This window comes from Dermacentor andersoni, chromosome 7, assembly GCF_023375885.2.
Source record: "Dermacentor andersoni chromosome 7, qqDerAnde1_hic_scaffold, whole genome shotgun sequence".
NCBI classification, from domain to species: Eukaryota; Metazoa; Arthropoda; class Arachnida; order Ixodida; family Ixodidae; genus Dermacentor; species Dermacentor andersoni.
Window position 1 is genome coordinate 105,865,234 of NC_092820.1, and position 18,127 is coordinate 105,883,360.

Here is an 18,127-nt window from a genome sequence, read left to right on the forward strand (position 1 = left end):
GAGGCAGACCTAGAGAACGCAGCGCAGCTCCTTGAGGAATATTACACCCTCCAAAACTTCCAAGGAAAACTTATTTAGGAAGAAAGGCTAGAAAAAAAGGACTATTCTGGAAAGCGGTTTTCACCTCGCAACCCAGTTTCGCCGAATAAGAAATCATCCACTAGTGACGAGTTCAGCAAGGGAGTATCGACTAAGGCAGAGGTCGTGATGGAAGGGCTGGCAGAGACAGCCCAGTCAGCTGGAGCCGCTAAAGCTAAGGCAGACGTAGAGCGCGCGTTCGATGCCTGGAGACCAATTATCTTCTTTCGTTGCCACAAGGAAGGCCATATTTCCTCAAATTGCAAGGAGCAAATCGCGTTCGCCAGCATTAGCCAGTCAGACAAAAATCTGAGACTGCTCCAGCCATATATGCAGGATATCGTGGTAAACTGGAAAATGTGCAGGGTACTTCGTGATTCCCCCGCCACCATGGATGTTACTCATCCATCCTGTGTTTCTCCCGGAGGCTATACAGGGGGAATGCGCCTGGATCAGACAAGTCGCAGAAGAGCAGAGCGCGTGCTTGCCAGTTGCCAGAGCGACCCTCGAGGGCGCTTTGGGAAAGTTGCAAACGGAGGCAGCCGTGAGTCCAAGTTGACACGAACACTTTCCATATCTTTCTTTCGAACAAATCGGAGCAGATCGACATTGTTACGACGTGCTAATGCGAATAATTTCTAACTAGATTACTCAGCCAAAGGAAGTACAAAGGAAAGCTTCAATGTTCGTTCCTATCTGGTTCCTAAACAAATTCTGTTTGCAGAATTTTATGCCCGCTGGAATTACCTTAATTTCAGTGCTCAAAGCTGGAAAAACTTATTCTTTCATTGAGGTCGAAAGGCTGATTCAGTGTCGTTAGCAAGCTATAATTTTTAATTTCGAAAGTCTTAAGCAATGATTATATCTCTAAGCTTATCAATGCGATTATGTTTCATGAACACAATTAAGCTTTTTTTTTTCCTCATTAACAGCCAACTGTTCACTTTCATAAGTTTCAGAACCCAAACATTCCGGAGTTTGTCTTGAGCATTTGTCCGCATCCTATAATGTGCGTGTTTGTATCAACTTCTGGCCTTGCAATCGCAGTGATGTAAGCATTTTCCTAAATATCTTGCAACACAACAATTTATTGAACTTTGTTTTCAAATCTACAAGATGTGGCCACGCAGTAACGACCACTTTATTAAGCAAAGAAATGCAAATTCAGTGGACGCGTTGAAATCTATGCGAAGTGAAGTTTATGTCAAGTGGTCAGATAAATGCCGTTAAAGTAACTGCGACATATACAGTTGTCCATATTTTCAACAATCCAACGTGTCATCTTTTGCAAGGTCTTTATATGCGCCGCATAGGTCACAACCCTAATATCGTGTAATGTTTACGCACTACATTGTTCACAAACTATACCACAATGCAAACGGCAGTTGATGTAGATGCACACTGCGAGACATCAACACAGTGACGTTTGTTGAGGGAGTGATGGTGAGAACATATCCTACATTAAATCTCAACCTTGAAGCTGGGAAGCAATTTTTACAATTATGTGAGGTCCTTTCTAGCTAATCGGACAGCTCTGGTCAAACTCGGGATAGTCACAGGTGGCCCAGACAATTTAGGCAACTGCGGTACACCACAAGGTTCGGTATTGTCCCCACTCCTCTTTAACATTGCCATGCACAGGCTCTCGAAGAAATTGTCCAAAATCCCGAGCTTGGGGCACGTCATATACGCTGACGATATCACGTGTGGGTCCCCAGGGGGTCAACTCGCAGCCCTAGAGCAGACACTACGGGCAGCCGTAGACACCGCAGGATCCTTCCTTAAGGGCACCAGACTAAGGCTATCACCTAGTAAATCTGAGATGCTGCTCTTTAGACAGGGGAGACAGGGTGTTAGGAGCCTTGCACCTGTAGAAACTGCCACTTAACATCACAGACAACACAGGACGGATCATACCCAGAGTAGACATAATTAAAATTCTGGGTCTCCTTATTGACCCAAGGAGCTGTGATGCTACGGCCCTAAACCGTCTCGCAGGGCAGGCCAACAGTACTTTAAAACTCCTGGGCAGGGTCTCAAATTGAAATGCAGGCCTTAAGGATGGCAATCTCATCAGAGCATATGAGGCATTCTTCATCCGTCATATCACTTACATTGCATCATACCTGAACTGGGGGAAAGCAGAGAAGGCTAAGCTAAACACACTTATACGCTCCGGACTCGAAGGGGCTCTGGGACTCCCGCACGGAACGAGTACCGAACTCCTCAACAAGTTAGGACTTCATAACACTATAAATGAGCTCATTGAGGCACATTCGATGTCACCAATTGCAAGACTCTCCAACCAGGGTGCAAAATTCTAGATCAAGTCAGTATACTGCCTCGAGGAGGAGACGTCTCTGAGTTCAAAATACCCAAGGAGGTGGAGACACAATTACTTATGGGCCCAATACCTAGAAATATTCATCCTGTGCACAACAAGGGCAGAAGGGACGCCAGGGCCAAGTGCATTCTGGGTAAACTGCACCAGCAACAAAGCTCAGTTCTTTTTGTCGATGCAACTAGTTATCGATCGGGCAACCGCTACACTTTTGCCGTGGTCGATGAGAACGGTAAATTCATAAGCGCGGCATCACTGAGAACAACCTCAATTCATGCTGCCAAAGAAGCAAGCATAGCACTTGCAATTACAATGAGGAGAAGCTCCACAATTGTCTCCGATTCCCGTACAGCAATTAGGAACTACTCAGCCGGCTTCGTCTCAACGGAAGCACACAAGTTACTTATATACAGTCTTAATACTCAAAATCACGAGCAACTGGATAGCTCACACCTAGTCTGGTTTCCGGCTCATCAGGGCAACTCGGTCAGTCCCGATGGCTGCACTTCTAACGAGCAAGCTCACTCTGCTGTGCGAGATCTCACATGCCGCGCATCAAATCAGGAACTGCTCCGGGATGACTGCGGCTCCTATAAAGACCCACTTAGTACTATTCACGAGATCACCTCACACTATAAGGACGGCAGGAGGTTTTTTTCCTCCCCTCCATCAGAAGCTCAACCGAGTTCAGGCAGTTACATTAAGAATGATTCAAACTAAACCTTATCCCGCACCTTTTGTGCTTAACAAAATTGACCAGGATTTTCCCGCGGAATGTAAAAGCTGTGGACACAGTCCGTGTCTATTTGATCATATGTTCTCGTTGTGCCCCAACCTAAGGGCTTCGGATCTCAACAGTGAGGAGGACTGTAGTCGGCGCACATCGAGCTAAGTCCTCCAAGATCAGCTCCGGGCCATCCGGAGAGCTCACGGCATCGGGAAAGCCTTTGGCCTACCGGTGCCTACGTGGGCGGAGCCACCGACTTAGCCTGAGGGCTTTTGCTCTCGGGCCCTAGTTTCTCTGGACCAAAATAAGGTACTTCCCATGCCATGATGGTGAGAAGTGCATGCAGAGAAATGAATGGCATGTGCTCATGTATTTATTTATTCGTTTATTCATTTATATACCTCGCAGGCTAGAAGGTTGGAGTATTAGGTGAGGAAGAAAAATAATTACAAAAGGAAGAACGGCCCAACTTTATAGAATACTTAACAAACAATAACGGAATCAAAAAGCCACACCTGTCTGAAAACCTTTCGGCTAGAGACCAAGACGATCGTAATACGGACTAACAAATGAAATTTATTGAACATGCCGATTAAATATTGGTTGACAAGCAATAAATCAAAGCTACACGAAAAGGAGAAGCAAGAACTGATGTGTTTCAGTACAGATCCCAACAGGAAGCGCATCCATCTCTGAAAGTGTAACAGAGGCCAGTTTCTCCCAGCGTTTTTACATCTACAGCTTCCATAATTTTTCTAGGCAGCCGATCTGCACTGAATGCTAGCTTCTTCCTCTACAATGCACTCTCGACATCCGAGCACACACACACACGCATATATATATATATATATATATATATATATATACGTGTGCGTGTGATTGTGTGCGCGCGGGCATAGCCTTGGATGTCCAATCGGGGCCTTGGACGGGGGCTTCGTTCTTGTCCGTTGGCTGTTGGTGCGCTGTAGTTTGTGAATACACGCCAAGTCATCCAGATTTCAGTTCTTATGTCGGGCTCATGAGCCCGTTTCTGTCTTGAACTATCTGCGTGGCTATGTATCCTGTAATTTAGTTTATTGGGCATGTGCTTGAAAGTCCCCTGTCAATCTCCCGATTTTCCTGACAATCTTGTGTGATGTGTTTCTGGTGAATCTATGCAGGCATGCAGGATGTTGTAGTCTGCAAATTTTCACTGCAAATGCTGCTTTGATAGGTTTCAGTTCAGCTTTTCAGGTTGTAGGGCATTTAGTTTATGTTGTACGTGTCATACTACTGCTACACTGTTATTTCCACATCAGTGCACTATATGTGCCTTATGTTTCTTTGTATCTTCATGATTAGCAATCTCCTCCGTGTGCTTGGCAGTTGCATATTGTCTCCTGGTCTAACTGTTTACCCCCATATTCAGGTACTCCTGAGGTTCTGTTTCTGAAGTCGTCTTTGTATCTCATATGCTAGCTGGCATAGCATCTTGGCACCAGGTTCCGAGCGCTTGAGGCAAAGAATTTGTGCCGCAGGCCGCAACTCTACTCTGTCTAGGTGCTTGTTCATTTGCTCTTTCTCGTAGAGGTGTTCAAGCATGGTGAAGTTTGAAAGACCTGTCAGTACCCGTGTGCCTTTGCTCGATTGCCTTTTTTGTGCGCTGCCGGTAATTCATAGCGTACAACATCTTGGACACAAGTAAAGCATATGCGATTTTCCATAGTATCCGCTTGTCCACACCCTATGACTTTAAGATTATTCTCTTCAGCAGGTGCATAACTTATGTCCAGGTATGGCATAATTGTTTCACCCACGTTCTGGCTCTGCCGTCTTGGTCTTGCGCTAGCTGAGGACTCGGAGATGTTGACTCGTGGGTATAGTTGTCCAGCTATGTGGAGCATAACGTGCAATCTGTGGCAGTTCCAGATTCTATACTTTTTTTTCTGTCGTCGATGTAAGCTGACTTATAAGATAGCGAGATGCCAGACTGGCCAAGAAAGTCTGCAGTGTTGTGGAGAGCTTCTTGCATCATTCTTGATTTCTGTATAAGATAGCTTTTCCATAGACTGCAGTACTCCGCAGAATGTAGTACTTCTTGTAGTACGCCTGTGTTGTTGGTGTGGGTGAGCCAAATATACCTCCAACTATCTTCTAGAATTTCTTGTCTTTTGAAAAAGTTGCGGTTGAACTTAAGTGCTCTACCACAAATTTTCTTGCTCATCGTTCCTCCTATTAGAGTAGCATGGGGTACTGTATTGAAAGCCTCTTCACTCCCTTCATTCTTTCATAACTGGTATTACATAATGCCTTCTAATAAAGTTTCTGCTGCTTATGGCTGACTCATATCTGCCAGAAGGGACAACTATTGAAAAGGTTTTCTTTGTGGTGTGTGCATGACATAGTATGAGCATTCATGTGTTGAGGTTTGTGCATCTGTAAAACCAGCTTCCCGATAGAGTACTTACTATGCCTGATCATGCGAATTTGTGCAGCCCTGTTGAACAATACATATTGATGCAATGAATGTTTACACATTCAAAGTATCAGGAAAGATGCTTGTTTTGCAATTGTGCCCTTTGCTTTCGACTGGTGTTAGTAATGCTCATTAGATTTTGCATATGCATGCGCCCCTGATGCAATAATCTTTGGAAGTTTAAGGTTTCAATAAATGATGATGAACTAAATCTAAGTGCAAGAGCTTTATTTTTACCTATGACTTCCATCGAAATGCGACTGCCATGGCTGGCAATTCAATCCCTCACCTTTTGTTAGCAGCAGAATCCTATAGCTACACTGACAGGTCAATAAATTGAACAACAACTTCGTTACCTACACATTTTTTTCTTGCCTGTATGTGCGTAAAACTTGCAATAGGTACGTCAACGTGACAAAGCTCTTTGTGGCTCTTTATTGAATAAACCGCATATTGTGTACAGTTGAAATGCAGAAATTTCTTTTAAACTTCCAGGGTGATATGTTCTTGCAAGTAGCATGGTACTTCACTACTTGTAAAGGTAGTAATCACAGAGGATGTCGTAACATGGGTTTACACCCTAATATACGTGATCAGGAAGTTATTAGAAACTGGATGCTTCTACACACATAGTTAGCTGTGGACGTGCAAGAATGGTTTATATTTAAAAGAAAACATTCAAAGGAATGGATGCAACTGGCTGACTTCACTGTACACTATGATTTATTTTTCTTTAACGTGTCGTCTTCTACCGTTTTGTCTACACAAGAATAGTCTGCCTGCCTGCTTTTCGCGTTGCTGCAGGAGTTCTAGATGCCTGTGCAGGAAGGTGCGTTGTCTCTGTGCCACTATAACTAGCCAATACTTTACTAATTGCAATGTTAATTACCGCAGACAGCAAGGGTTAATACAGGTGCAATAAGTATACAAAGACCGCAACGTAGTCAACCTTTATTGTTTCTTTGCAGAAAAAAATTTCAAATAAATTATCCCTCTCTCTCTCTTGGTCTTTATACGGAACATCACGGCAACGACGAGAAATAGAAAACATGCGTCGAGCTCGCTTCTACTGCTGCTGCGGACGTCGCGTTGTGCACGGGCTACAAACACAGCGTGAGCACCAACGACAACGCCAACAGTGGGCACGTCGCTTATCGGTACTTTGCCAGAACCTGCCTGACGTTGAGAAGGAAGCACATCTTCCACTACATGAGCGCCAGCGGAAACGTAACACTAGGCGGGCGGGGAGACAGCGCACGCGAAGGGACCGGCCATGTCGGATTCGAAGCTTGTACCTGGCGCAGATTACCTCCAAAATAAAATGCGTGACTCGCGTATGTAGTACACCTCAGGCGAACAGACAGTCAAGCGCAGTCACTGAGAAAACGCGAACATATTTTCGTGCGTCATCATGATACTTCGACTTGCGTTGAACTATAATCTTATACATTCGAGATCGTGCATGTTTCTTTACGGCTGCGTTGGGCATCTGGCGCAAATGACTGATTCGGAAATTTCGTGGCTCTCGTATAATGGAGGGGTGCGCCTTCGTTAAAAATGCGTGGCGATAAGTCTTGCTGAAAGAAAGAAATGGGGAGCTATCGCATAGCTCTGACCCGTAGTGTACCAAGGCGGCAGCGTTACAGAGAGAGTGCTCCTTCTGCAGTAAGGCATACATGAGGTATTCTGTTGGCAAAAGATATCAGGCGCTAATACTAGGCGAGGAGACAGTGAGGGAAGCTTCAAGCAAACAACGTGGCTTAGAAAACAACGCAAAATGTTATACAAAGAAATTAAAATGGGGTACATAACAGCGCATGCACGCTGCGGCATTTTAGGTAGGCAAGGACTCTTGGTTGCGCTATTTGTAAAACTCCCTAGTCTATGCTATGCATTTTCCTTGTAAATTTTTATTCGTCATATGCTTGATCAGCTGCTCAATAATGCTTGCTCCCTTATCCCTTCGTGCTTTGGAGATATTGCTGTGTTCTATTATTTATTTATTTATTTATTTATTTATTTATTTATTTATTTATTTATTTGTTATGTATAGTAAAGAGGAATGCCCGGCGCTGCAGCCACATCGCCAGTCGACCGAGAGGCGCGAGCTCGAGATTGCCTGGGCAGCTTTGGTTGAGACGCTGCCTGCTGCTTCTTGTTCTGTCCTTTGTTCGCATTTGATTTTGGTTGAGGTGCTGCGGTTTTACCCCACCCTGGAATTACGCAACCGAACTCTGCCGTCCGTCATGCCTGACGACGCCAGCCAGACATCCCCACTGATTTCACCAGCCACCGTATGCGCCGGTGCCCAGCTTCAGCGGTATCCTGACATCTTCAGCGGCACCGACGAAAATACGTTGAAGATTGGCTGGAATCGTATGAAAGAGCGAGCACCGCCAACAAATGGGATGATCCCCTAAAGCTCAACAACGCGTTATACTTATCGTGCGTCGCCCACCTGTGGCTTAAAAACCACGAAGCCGATCTCTTCCCGTGGGCTACCTCCAAAACCAGAATCGGGGAAGTTTTCGTCCGCCCTGGCGTGCGCAAGCTTCGCGTTGTTCAAAAAGTTGGTCGGGTCGAAGCCCCTCCCCTGCCCGGAAACATGAAAACTCCCCGACTGTGATTGCGGCTAACTTCGCAGCTAGAAATTTTCAGTTTAATAGCCCTTTCGTCCACGAGATACCACACGTAGTGCAAGTTATGCAGCTGGAATGACTCAATAGTGGTACCCAAAGTCTAACTTTGCACAAGAACGCAGAGCGCCACGCGGAGGTTCACAAAGCCCACCTGCGGCGAGACAGGAGGGCCGGTGACAACGGAGAGGCCCCGGATGTAACGCGGCTTTGGCTGCGTCGGTGTCATCGGTGCTTGCGGAATGGTGTCGGTGGAGGGCACAACCACCACGTGCGGCTCGGCAGGGACCCAGCTGTCGCGGTACACCCTGTCGGCCACGGGAGAGCGCAAAACAACGCAATTAAGCGCCAGCGTGACGTCACACAGATGCGGTGGCGCGGAAATCAGTTTCGGTGCACGCAAAAGACATGGGCGCATGGTCGTGTTGACAAAATAGAACGATTACATTACAATATATTGACACGTGAACTTGTTTAGCTTTTAGGAGTGAGCGCTTTTCACCGTCTATCAAATGTTATCGCTCAGCGCAGCACGCGCATGCATGTCTCGGAAGTTTCTGGAATGTTATCGATCCGCTATCTGTTGTCGCGAAGCCTTGTGCAATCTGATTGCATGTGTGCGCGACGCGAATGGTGTAGAACTTTCTGGAAAACACGCGGGCACTAGCGATTACTCTGGAACGTTCGATGGCTCATGTGTAAAAGCTGACGCGCTTGACCCGCTGAGCAGACTTCCGCCAATCGCCGACTGCGTTCGCCGCTATCGTTGTGCTTTGTGTGTAGCCTGTTTTTGAGGGCACAGGTTCGCCCAATAAAACACTAGTCTCGCCATTCACAGTTTTGCTGCTTGCTTCACCGTCACTACCACGTGACAATATATCGTGCTATATGCTACCCAGTAAATTGTAATAATTACCTAATAATTGTGTAAGTATTTATCGTAAGCTCATGGCTGTCGCTAATGCAGACAACATTCCTAGTGGAATAGCACATGATATTTTGTTTTTCCTATATATCTTATATAGGTCTTAAATGCCAAGAATGTATTGGGCCATTCGCGGCCATCTTGGTGCCATGCCTACTCGCCGCATGCCTGCCTAACTTTAAGCGTTATGCTGTTCATTGTCTCACTGCCTGCATTGTGGGCTCTAGTGTGTATTTATACGTTAATTGATGACACGGCACCCGTGAGGGGAAAAATAGAACTAATTTCCTGACATATTCTTTTAAGGTCTCTAAGGACACGGACAGGGGCATTACATAAGCGGTCCGCATATACACATTTGTTAAACAAAAGTGATGAATCTCAACACAAGTTAAATGCTAAATAATACTCTCTCCTCCTTTATAAAATAAAATCGTTGCCCATCGTGTGTTAGAAATGTGCTCGAAGAGGCTAAACCGGCTGAGAAAGGTGCTGATTTAAAATACTACTTATTTGTCTTGGGATGCGTGCGCAAATATTATTTTGTATTTGTCTTCAAATTGTGACGTTAATAAATTTCATATTATTCGCCATACGTGACACGACAGTCGGCCCCCGGGTTTCCCCCACGGAGCTCGTTTTGAAACATGGGGCCTATGGGCGATGTCGCCATTGCTGCGCTTGATAGAGCTCTCTGGTCACACCAGTCTTCTAAAACGTGTGTCCATTGAACTGGACAAGGCAATTTTGAGACGTCGCACTATTCGTGCAACGCTGCCCATCTTGGGTAATGCAGTGTTTCTTATTCGGGCCTACAAAGCGAACAAACGGGTTTCAAGCACACAAAGTCTTTTTGTGCGGGGTGATCATTCTTTTTCCCGTATATTTAAAAGTCGCTTGTTGTAGATAACATAATTTAATCCTTGATCTGGATTATTCCGAGAGGCGCACATTACTTGCGCGACAAATGAAAACACATATTCAACTAATTAAAATATCCAATAATTCACTACATATTTAATTATTGCATGGACATAATGCAATATACGAATTGCAGCCGATGAGCTTGCGAGGCCTATCCACTTGAAATGAATTTTCAAAATGACACCAGTTTGAAGATATGCGCTATCAAACTCGCCGTAAAATGCACTGTTCCACTTACTTTTCTAACACAATCCTCTTTTATGCATTGAAGCACAAAAGTAACTGGAACGCCCATGAATTTCGTCCCACACTTTCAGAAATAATATCTAAAACTGGTGTAATTCTGGAGATTCATTTCAACTAGATGCGTCCTGCAACTCACCTCAATTCGTGAATGACCGTGTGTGTCTTAATGTATTTGATCAAGAAGCTAATTATTTAATTTTTCTCATTAATATAATATTTGTTTCAATTTCTCGTGCCATCTGCCACACTCGATGTTTAAAAATTCCTGAAAACTTAAAAATGATCACCCCGTACAACTGGCCTCTTTCCAGGTTCGTATGCAGTAAAATAATAATAATAAGAAGAAGAAGATGATGAATGTAACAGGCGTGTTCGTCTCAGCAACGTGGGCACGACGTCTGGAAAAGGGCCACTACACGCAAGGCAGCCACAGCCCGAAAACCCGACGGAGCGAGACACACATGAACGTCAACTTCTTTCTCTGTGCTGGCACAGAACTGGGGCCGAAGTGCTCCGGTGCAACAACAACAGCAACAATAATAATAATAATAATAATAGGAAGAAGAAGAAACAGATCGCATTGGTGCTGTCAGTAAGTAGCGCATTGGACTCACCGGTGGTAGAGGTAGGCGATGCCCAGCACCGCTGTCAGGGAGAGCATGATGACGGGCGTCACTACAGCAGCCACGTGACCGTATCCCGGAGCTGCGTGAACGTGCGCGCATTCAGGGCCATTTTGACGGACTGATATCTTGACAAGGGTGGAGGCTTCCGCTAGTTGGTAATTCATGGTAGAAACAGCGCAGAGTGAGAATGATGACAAGGACTGAGAGAGACGACAAACACTACGCTGATTTGTATATCCTGTTTTGTTTTCGTGGACTGCAGCGCTAAGGTAGCACTGTGCAATGTAAAAAAAAAAATAAGTCTGATTGTCAGAAGGCACGTCGGCACCAGCCGGCAAGTAATGCTTTGCCAAGAGCGGAGCTCCGTTTGCCAAAGAAATCGCAGTAAAACTGAAAGACACGAGGTCACACTGCGTTGGAACTTTCACAGCAGCTACCTGTGACATCCTAGAATGTGGCAACAGTTAGCAATGGATCGCTAATCGTTCTCTCTGAAGCGACGAACCACACTGAACTAAGAAAAAAATTAATTTATCCTGACAGCTTTTACAAACGTTCCCGCGAGAGTACTTGCAATCCCGCAAGATTATTGCGATATGAGTGACTTCGCACAATGACCTCGTTTATTCCGTGTTTTACAAGCGAAATTTTTTCCCAAACAAAAAAAAAGAAAGTGTGCTTTTTTGTTTGCAGGTAGCGTGAACAACAATCTCATGTAAGCTTAGGATTGATTGATTGATTGATTGATTGATTGATTGATTGATTGATTGATTGATTGATTGATTGATTGATTGATTGATTGATTGATTGATTGATTGATTGATTGATTGAGTGAGTGAGTGAGTGAGTGAGTGAGTGAGTGAGTGAGTGAGTGAGTGAGTGAGTGAGTGAGTGAGTGAGTGAGTGAGTGAGTGAGTGAGTGAGTGAGTGAGTGGCGAAGGTCTCTGCACCAATTTCGACGACCAGTTGTTTGCTTTATTATGCGCCTCACTTTCATTATGTTTTTGTTTTCTCAGTTTGATTCCTTTTCCATCCGAATGAGGCTGCCGTAGCCAGTAATCCAACTCGCGGCCTCGCGCTCAGCAGCAGAGCGCCATAGCCACCTAGACAATGCAGCGCTGCAACCGTCGTATTTTAGACACTTAATTTACTGCGACTGCCTCAATCGACCCCCGTACAATAAATTTCGCCGGCACATCACCCATAGCCCACCATTTGTTTTCACTCTATCTAAATGAGCTTCGTCATTTAGTTCCCCAACGACACCGAAGAAACGCACTCCGAACTTCGTATAACGCACGAAAATAGGCTGAAAATTAGAGTTGAGTAATTATTTCCTCAGCTTTTAATTAAGCCATGATCGTTAAACTTTCGCCACACATTGCAATTAAAGTACCATCCTCTGTCACTAAGCGTAAACTCATTGTCACGTCACGGAAATTACAGAAGCATTCAGGGAAATGGCCATTTAACGCTTTCGAGGACTCGCCTAAGATTTTTTTTTTTTTTTTTGCATGGCCCGTGATTACTTGGTGCTCCTAAAGGTTCGCCCGCACGTCCCCCAAAAGATATTCCTTCGATATGTCAGCTTAGTGACGGGTTGAGGTCTTTAAGGTCATCGAGGTAAAACTTTCTCCGGGTGTTTCGTGGAACGGTATTCGCGTGTGACCGGCTCCGTGCTCTCGTTAAACAAGTGCTTTTGTTTAAAGGTCCTTTCGCAGCCTGTGAGGGTCAACGAGCGAGACTCACGTGCCAGACAGCGTCGGTCCTCGGTGAGCACGAAGGGCAGCGGGCAGTAGCAGAGGAAGTCGACGCACTCCACGTTCGGGTTGTCCCTGTTGCACTCGGCGTTGCTCACGCACGACTCGTACAGGGACTTGGCTGCACGACCGGCCAAGTATGGCTGTGAGCCAGGTTTGTTGCCCTATATTACTGGCGCATCTCTTACACTCTTCGGAACGCTTAAAATAAATCAAATTCTGGGGTGTACGCGCCAAAAAAAAAAAAAAAACTCGATCTCATTATACGCAGTAGTGGGAGATGCCGGATCAATTTTGAGCACCCGGATCTCTTTAACGTGTGCCGAAGTCTAAGTACAGGAGCGTTTCTTGCATATCGCCCTAATCGAAAGGTGGCCGCCGCAACTGAGATCAAGCTAGCAACCTAGAGCTTAGCTGCGCAACGCCATGCCACTAAGCTACCGCGGCGGGTTATACTTTGGCAGCTTGTCACCTCTCCAAACGACAATCCTCATCTTTCATCCGAGCACTTCTTTCCTTTAGCGCTACACGCCCGATACTTTCCTGTCAGGAACGCTGTGTCACGCTGATACGTGCATGCCCTTCGGGACTACCGGGAGCGTGGCGGTAAATAAATGGAAGAGCACGAGAGATCGATCATTCTTGGTCTTATGGGGACAAGATAAACACCCGAAGGGTAGCAGTAGTAGTAGCAGCAGTAATAAACTTTATTTATCAAACGAACAGGCGACGTCCTCACCCTAGATGGGCAGCGTCCTCAGTCCAGGACGCCGTGGGCCCCTGGCCGGCCGCCGCGCCCTGTACACCAGACTCGTTTGGTCCGCAAAGTCGGGGCTGGCCTGCCGGGCATCCCACTGCCCGATGGTAGGTTCCTTTATGGCTAAGTCGGTGCCTACATATTATCATACCATGTGGTAGAGGGTGTAGGGCACCTGGCAGTGCTTGCATTGCTTGTAGCTTGTTGGATGCGTTTTGTTTAGGAGCATGAGATGTGAATATGAATTGACCTGAAGCCTTCTGAAGTACACCAATTCGTCTCTGCTCGGTCTGGGATGTGGTGGAGGATAGCGTTTTCTGCACTGTCAGTACCATACGAGTATGTGCGAGTACTTCTTGGAGATGACGTCCAGCCTCCGGTAGACGAGATCCGCCAGGGTGGCTCGGAGAGCATGCACTCGAGCCGCGGCGTCTGCCGCCACGTTCTCCGCAAGGCACTCGATCGTACACCGTGGTCTGAAAGACATATATTTCAAGTGGGTTCTCGAGCTTCGTTAGGATATCTGGGGTGCCTTTATGGTGCGAAAGAGTCGACATTAGACCCTTTTGATCAATTCTGCACGCGGTTTGAGGGTCGGTGAGTATTACGTACGGTTCACTCTTCGCAAGTCGTGGCCTACCGCACTATGGCTGTCTCTTCCGCCGAGTCCTGATTGTCGCCGCCGTCAGCTCCTCTCCCTTGCAGTTCAGCGCGATGATCCCGTGCGCTTTCTTCTGGTACTTCCCAGCATCTGTGAACTTCGCGTCCGCGTCCCAGCCAGCGTGCTTGTCGAATGCTTTAGCTCTAGCTTCTCTTCTTCCCCTGTCGTCTTCAGGGTACATGTTTCTGGGCACAGCCGCCTCCCTGATAGGGTCCCTCAGGCGCAACGGGATCTTTTTAACTGCCCTCTAGTCCGTCCGCGTAACCCAGTTTTCTGAGTTTCGCTCTGCCCGTCTCGGTGAGCTTGAGGCACTCGATCTGCTTTGTCTTGCGAGCTTCAGCAAGCTCCTCCTAGGCTTCGTAAATCCCCAGTAGTAACATCCTCTCTGTCGATGCCGTCTCGGCGAGACCCAGCACCCCCTTGCACACCCTGGAAATTAGTACGTTCATCTTTTTCCTTTTCCTTGTTCTTAATTTCAATGTAATTGGGGCCTTACGTCACTCTGCTTATCACCAGCGAATGTATCAGTCTCAGAGTATCCTGCTCCTGGAGTCCATCCTTCTTGCTTGCCACTCTTGGTACCAGGTGAGCGACCTGATTGACTGTCTCCCTCAACCTTTGGGCCCTCGCGGAGCCCTCACAGCCTTTTTGTAGGATGAGACCGAAGACTCTCAGATTGTCGACTTCGGGTATCTTGGTTCCGATAAGCGCTACGACTGGATCCGGCATCTCCTGCGGAGGCTGGCCCCTCGTTCTTCCTTTGAGTATCAAGAGCTCCAACGTTTGGGGCGCACAAGAGTCCGCAGACCCTCAGATTCTCTTCTATTCGGTGCACCGCTTCCAGCACCAAGTTTTGCTGTTGTCCCGTGGGCAACTCCTTGACCCATAGTTTCAGGAAGGAGTCCAAGGGATATGGCACAAGACCTGATGTCATAAAAATATATCGCATATCTGAGTCCTTCGATACCTCTCAGTTTCCCCTGCAGATTCATCATGGCGACGTTACAGGGTAGGGGGAAGATAAGACTTTTAGGGAGTTCCTCTGTTGGGTACCATAGACTTTATTGACCGCAGGTTGCCCAACCCAGTGTTTGCCGTCGTCTCAGACAGCAAATTCCTGACGTAGCCGTACGTTCTCCTGTCACAGTCCATGTCTCGGAGGTTCATTAAAACCTCATGCGAGACGTTGTCGGAGGTACCCTTCACGTCCAGGGCCCGGATGGCGCTGTTCTGCGTGCTGCTTAAGTTGTCTGTCACGTATTCTTTGATTTGTAAGAGGACGTCTTGGGTAGATAGATGCGGACGAAAGCCGTACACGGTGTTCGGCATCATCCCGTTATCTTCGAGGTAAAGAGACAGCCTGTCGTGCATCATGTGCTCGAAGAGCCGGAGGATGGCGTGACGTAGACGTCACGGTTCCCGCCCTCTCATTTTTGTTTATCGCGTGTTTGTTGCGTGGCGCACTTCCGGTGACGGCCTCACGTGCGAGCCCGCAAGCTGTTGCGTTTGTTTCCTTTAGCACTGCGCCCAATCTTGCGAGCTGTGTTGAGCACACTTGCGTTGCTGCCGGGCCGCTTCTGCGAAATGTATCCCTCAGTGTGCGCACGTTTAGAGATTCCGGCTCATGGATCTGTACGGCGATATATCGCGTAGTTGTACCGCTGGCACCAGACAAGCGGTTTGGTAAGTCGGTACCACATTAACGCTGAGGTCGAGGCGAGCAGATCAGAGAGCAAGATCGCACGCTAGACAAGATCGCGCGCTAGATCGCGAGCAGGGTACAAAAGGACACATTTTCGCTCTCTGCGCGCGCGACTGCACGACGTGGGAATAAGTAGACGAAACGGAGGCATATCTCTCTTGACACAGTGCGAAGTAAAACAAAGGCACGCAGAGATTCGGTTTGTAAGTTTTATTTCTCTAAACTTTAATTCGTCTATTGAAGCAACAAGTGAAACAAATAACTGCTGTCGCCTTGAATAATTATCGAAGTCACGTGTTACTTTTAGTGACGTCACAGCACTTCGAATTACGTAGGCGCACTTGTGCGACTGACGGCGACTCTCCGGCTGGGATCGCGGCGACCGCGATAAGGGTACACGGCGTTTAACTTGGAATTTCATGTTTTCGCGGCGCATAGCGGCGTAATACTTTGCAGACATGATCGCATTGCATGCACTACGCTTGTCAGCTCAATATAGCCAGACCTGGAGAGGGGCCCCTTCAAGATATTTTCCTATTCATATCTTTTTCATCGCCAGAATATTTTTATTCTTAGATTGACAAAGTTTGACTGGTCTCGTGTTTCCTAAAAGTGCTGTCAAAAGAAGTAGATCCATCATGCTTAGGACAATTAAGATTTAATTATCGCATAGGAAAGTAATGATGAGATTCCTTGCAGAATGAAAGTGCAATGTCTGCTTGACGATTGTGAAATATTAGTAACGGGGGGAGAAACTACCGTTCGCGAGCAAGTGCTTGACCATGAAAATGTGAGATTTACTTCAGTCAATTAATAGCTTTAATTATGCAGTAACAAATGAGTGGAATAATGGCCGTTGTGTAAAATTTATATTCACCAACACTACGGCGCAGTCAACGTGGCATTTTGCGATTGAGCTATAAGACCGTCCTTCAATTGGGATGCTGCATAGACCCTAGTTTACTTATTCAGAGTGATGTCTGGCTACTAAGTGACGAGATGGCGTTTTCTCATTGGAACTGCTCTGTTTTTATGGAAGGCGCACAAAGAAATATAGCGTTTGTTCTTCTCATAATAATGACATATAAAAAATTAACACTAAAAGAAGAGCGCCATCCTACGCAAACACAGAGAGCGGGATACAGCATTTCCTTCTTTTTCATTCATCTCTCTCTCTTCTCGTGCCGGAGCGAACGAATGAAAGTTGACGTATTGCAACGGGAGTATAGCAAACGACAAAATCATAGTCGACGTAGCCAAAGCTTGGTTCGCAGCGCCACCATCAATCGCGCATGAGATCGATAGTTTACCCAAGCCATAGGACACCTTAGCGTACCAAGTTTCACAGCTGGAAATTCCTACTGAACAAACATTTTCGTTAAGTGTTATAGTAATGATTTGCCGCATCATGGTTTCGAGGTACCTGCGCCAGAGGCGTCGAAAAATGTCTACGGAGATTTATGCACCGGAAACACATTACACGTTTAATGCACAAACAGGAACCCCAAAAAATAATGCTCAGTTTAGAGACCCGACCTCAGCCTCAGTAATGAGGTTGAGGTGAGGTCTCCTGAATGCACCTCAACTTTATTTGTAGAGGTTGAGTGATGTCCAATCTGAGTGAAGGTTGAGGTGAGATAAACTAATTTGAGGTCATTTGCCCACCTTTGTCAAACAGCGTCTACTGTGAACGTAAGATTCATTATAGACATTAGACAATATAGCGACCATTACACGAAAGGCCCTGATATACCGGGCAATCACGCTTGTCTGTGACAGCCGTGGCATGTTTGTGGCATGACGTCTGTGGCAGTACACCGCCTATCCAATGTAAATGTGACATCTGTACCCCATACAGAATATCTACAGTACACTTCAAACATCTAGGTGTTATGTGTTATATATGGGCAACGTTTCTGCAACATGATTTGGACGACCGTTTGTCTGTTGTGGTAATGTTGATTCTTAGTAAAATGGATACAAGAGAACTTATACTTAAGATACTTAAGTCCAACCAAGACCATCTCATGAATGGTAATGTAATGTATGTGGTTTGTTGGGTATAAAATTAACGTCTGCGCCAGTCAAATGTTCTTCAGATACCTTCCTCCAGCACTTGAGACTGTCTTAAATGGAGCGCCAATGCATTTTAAGCATGGAATGATTTTAGCTCCCGTTGTCAGCGACCTTCGAGGGATCTTGAGCCAAAAGCCACAGCCGTTATCAGGGCACTCAAACGAGAACATCCGGGCAAGTTGCGACAACAAAGCGAGATCTCCCACCCTTTGT

The 18,127-nt window shown here is 46.3% G+C and overlaps 1 protein-coding gene across 1 annotated transcript in view; it reads right to left on the reverse strand.

The window, feature by feature from the left end:
• Positions 1–18,127, reverse strand: part of LOC126534726 (uncharacterized) — a 45,046-nt gene that overhangs the window by 15,970 nt on the left and 10,949 nt on the right. The window contains exons 4-6 of the mRNA XM_050181973.2: positions 12,708–12,839; positions 10,947–11,037; positions 8,392–8,545 (exon numbers count right to left, since the gene is read on the reverse strand). Coding sequence (XP_050037930.2) covers positions 8,392–8,545; positions 10,947–11,037; positions 12,708–12,839 — 377 coding nt within the window. The remainder of the gene's footprint in view (positions 1–8,391; positions 8,546–10,946; positions 11,038–12,707; positions 12,840–18,127) is intronic.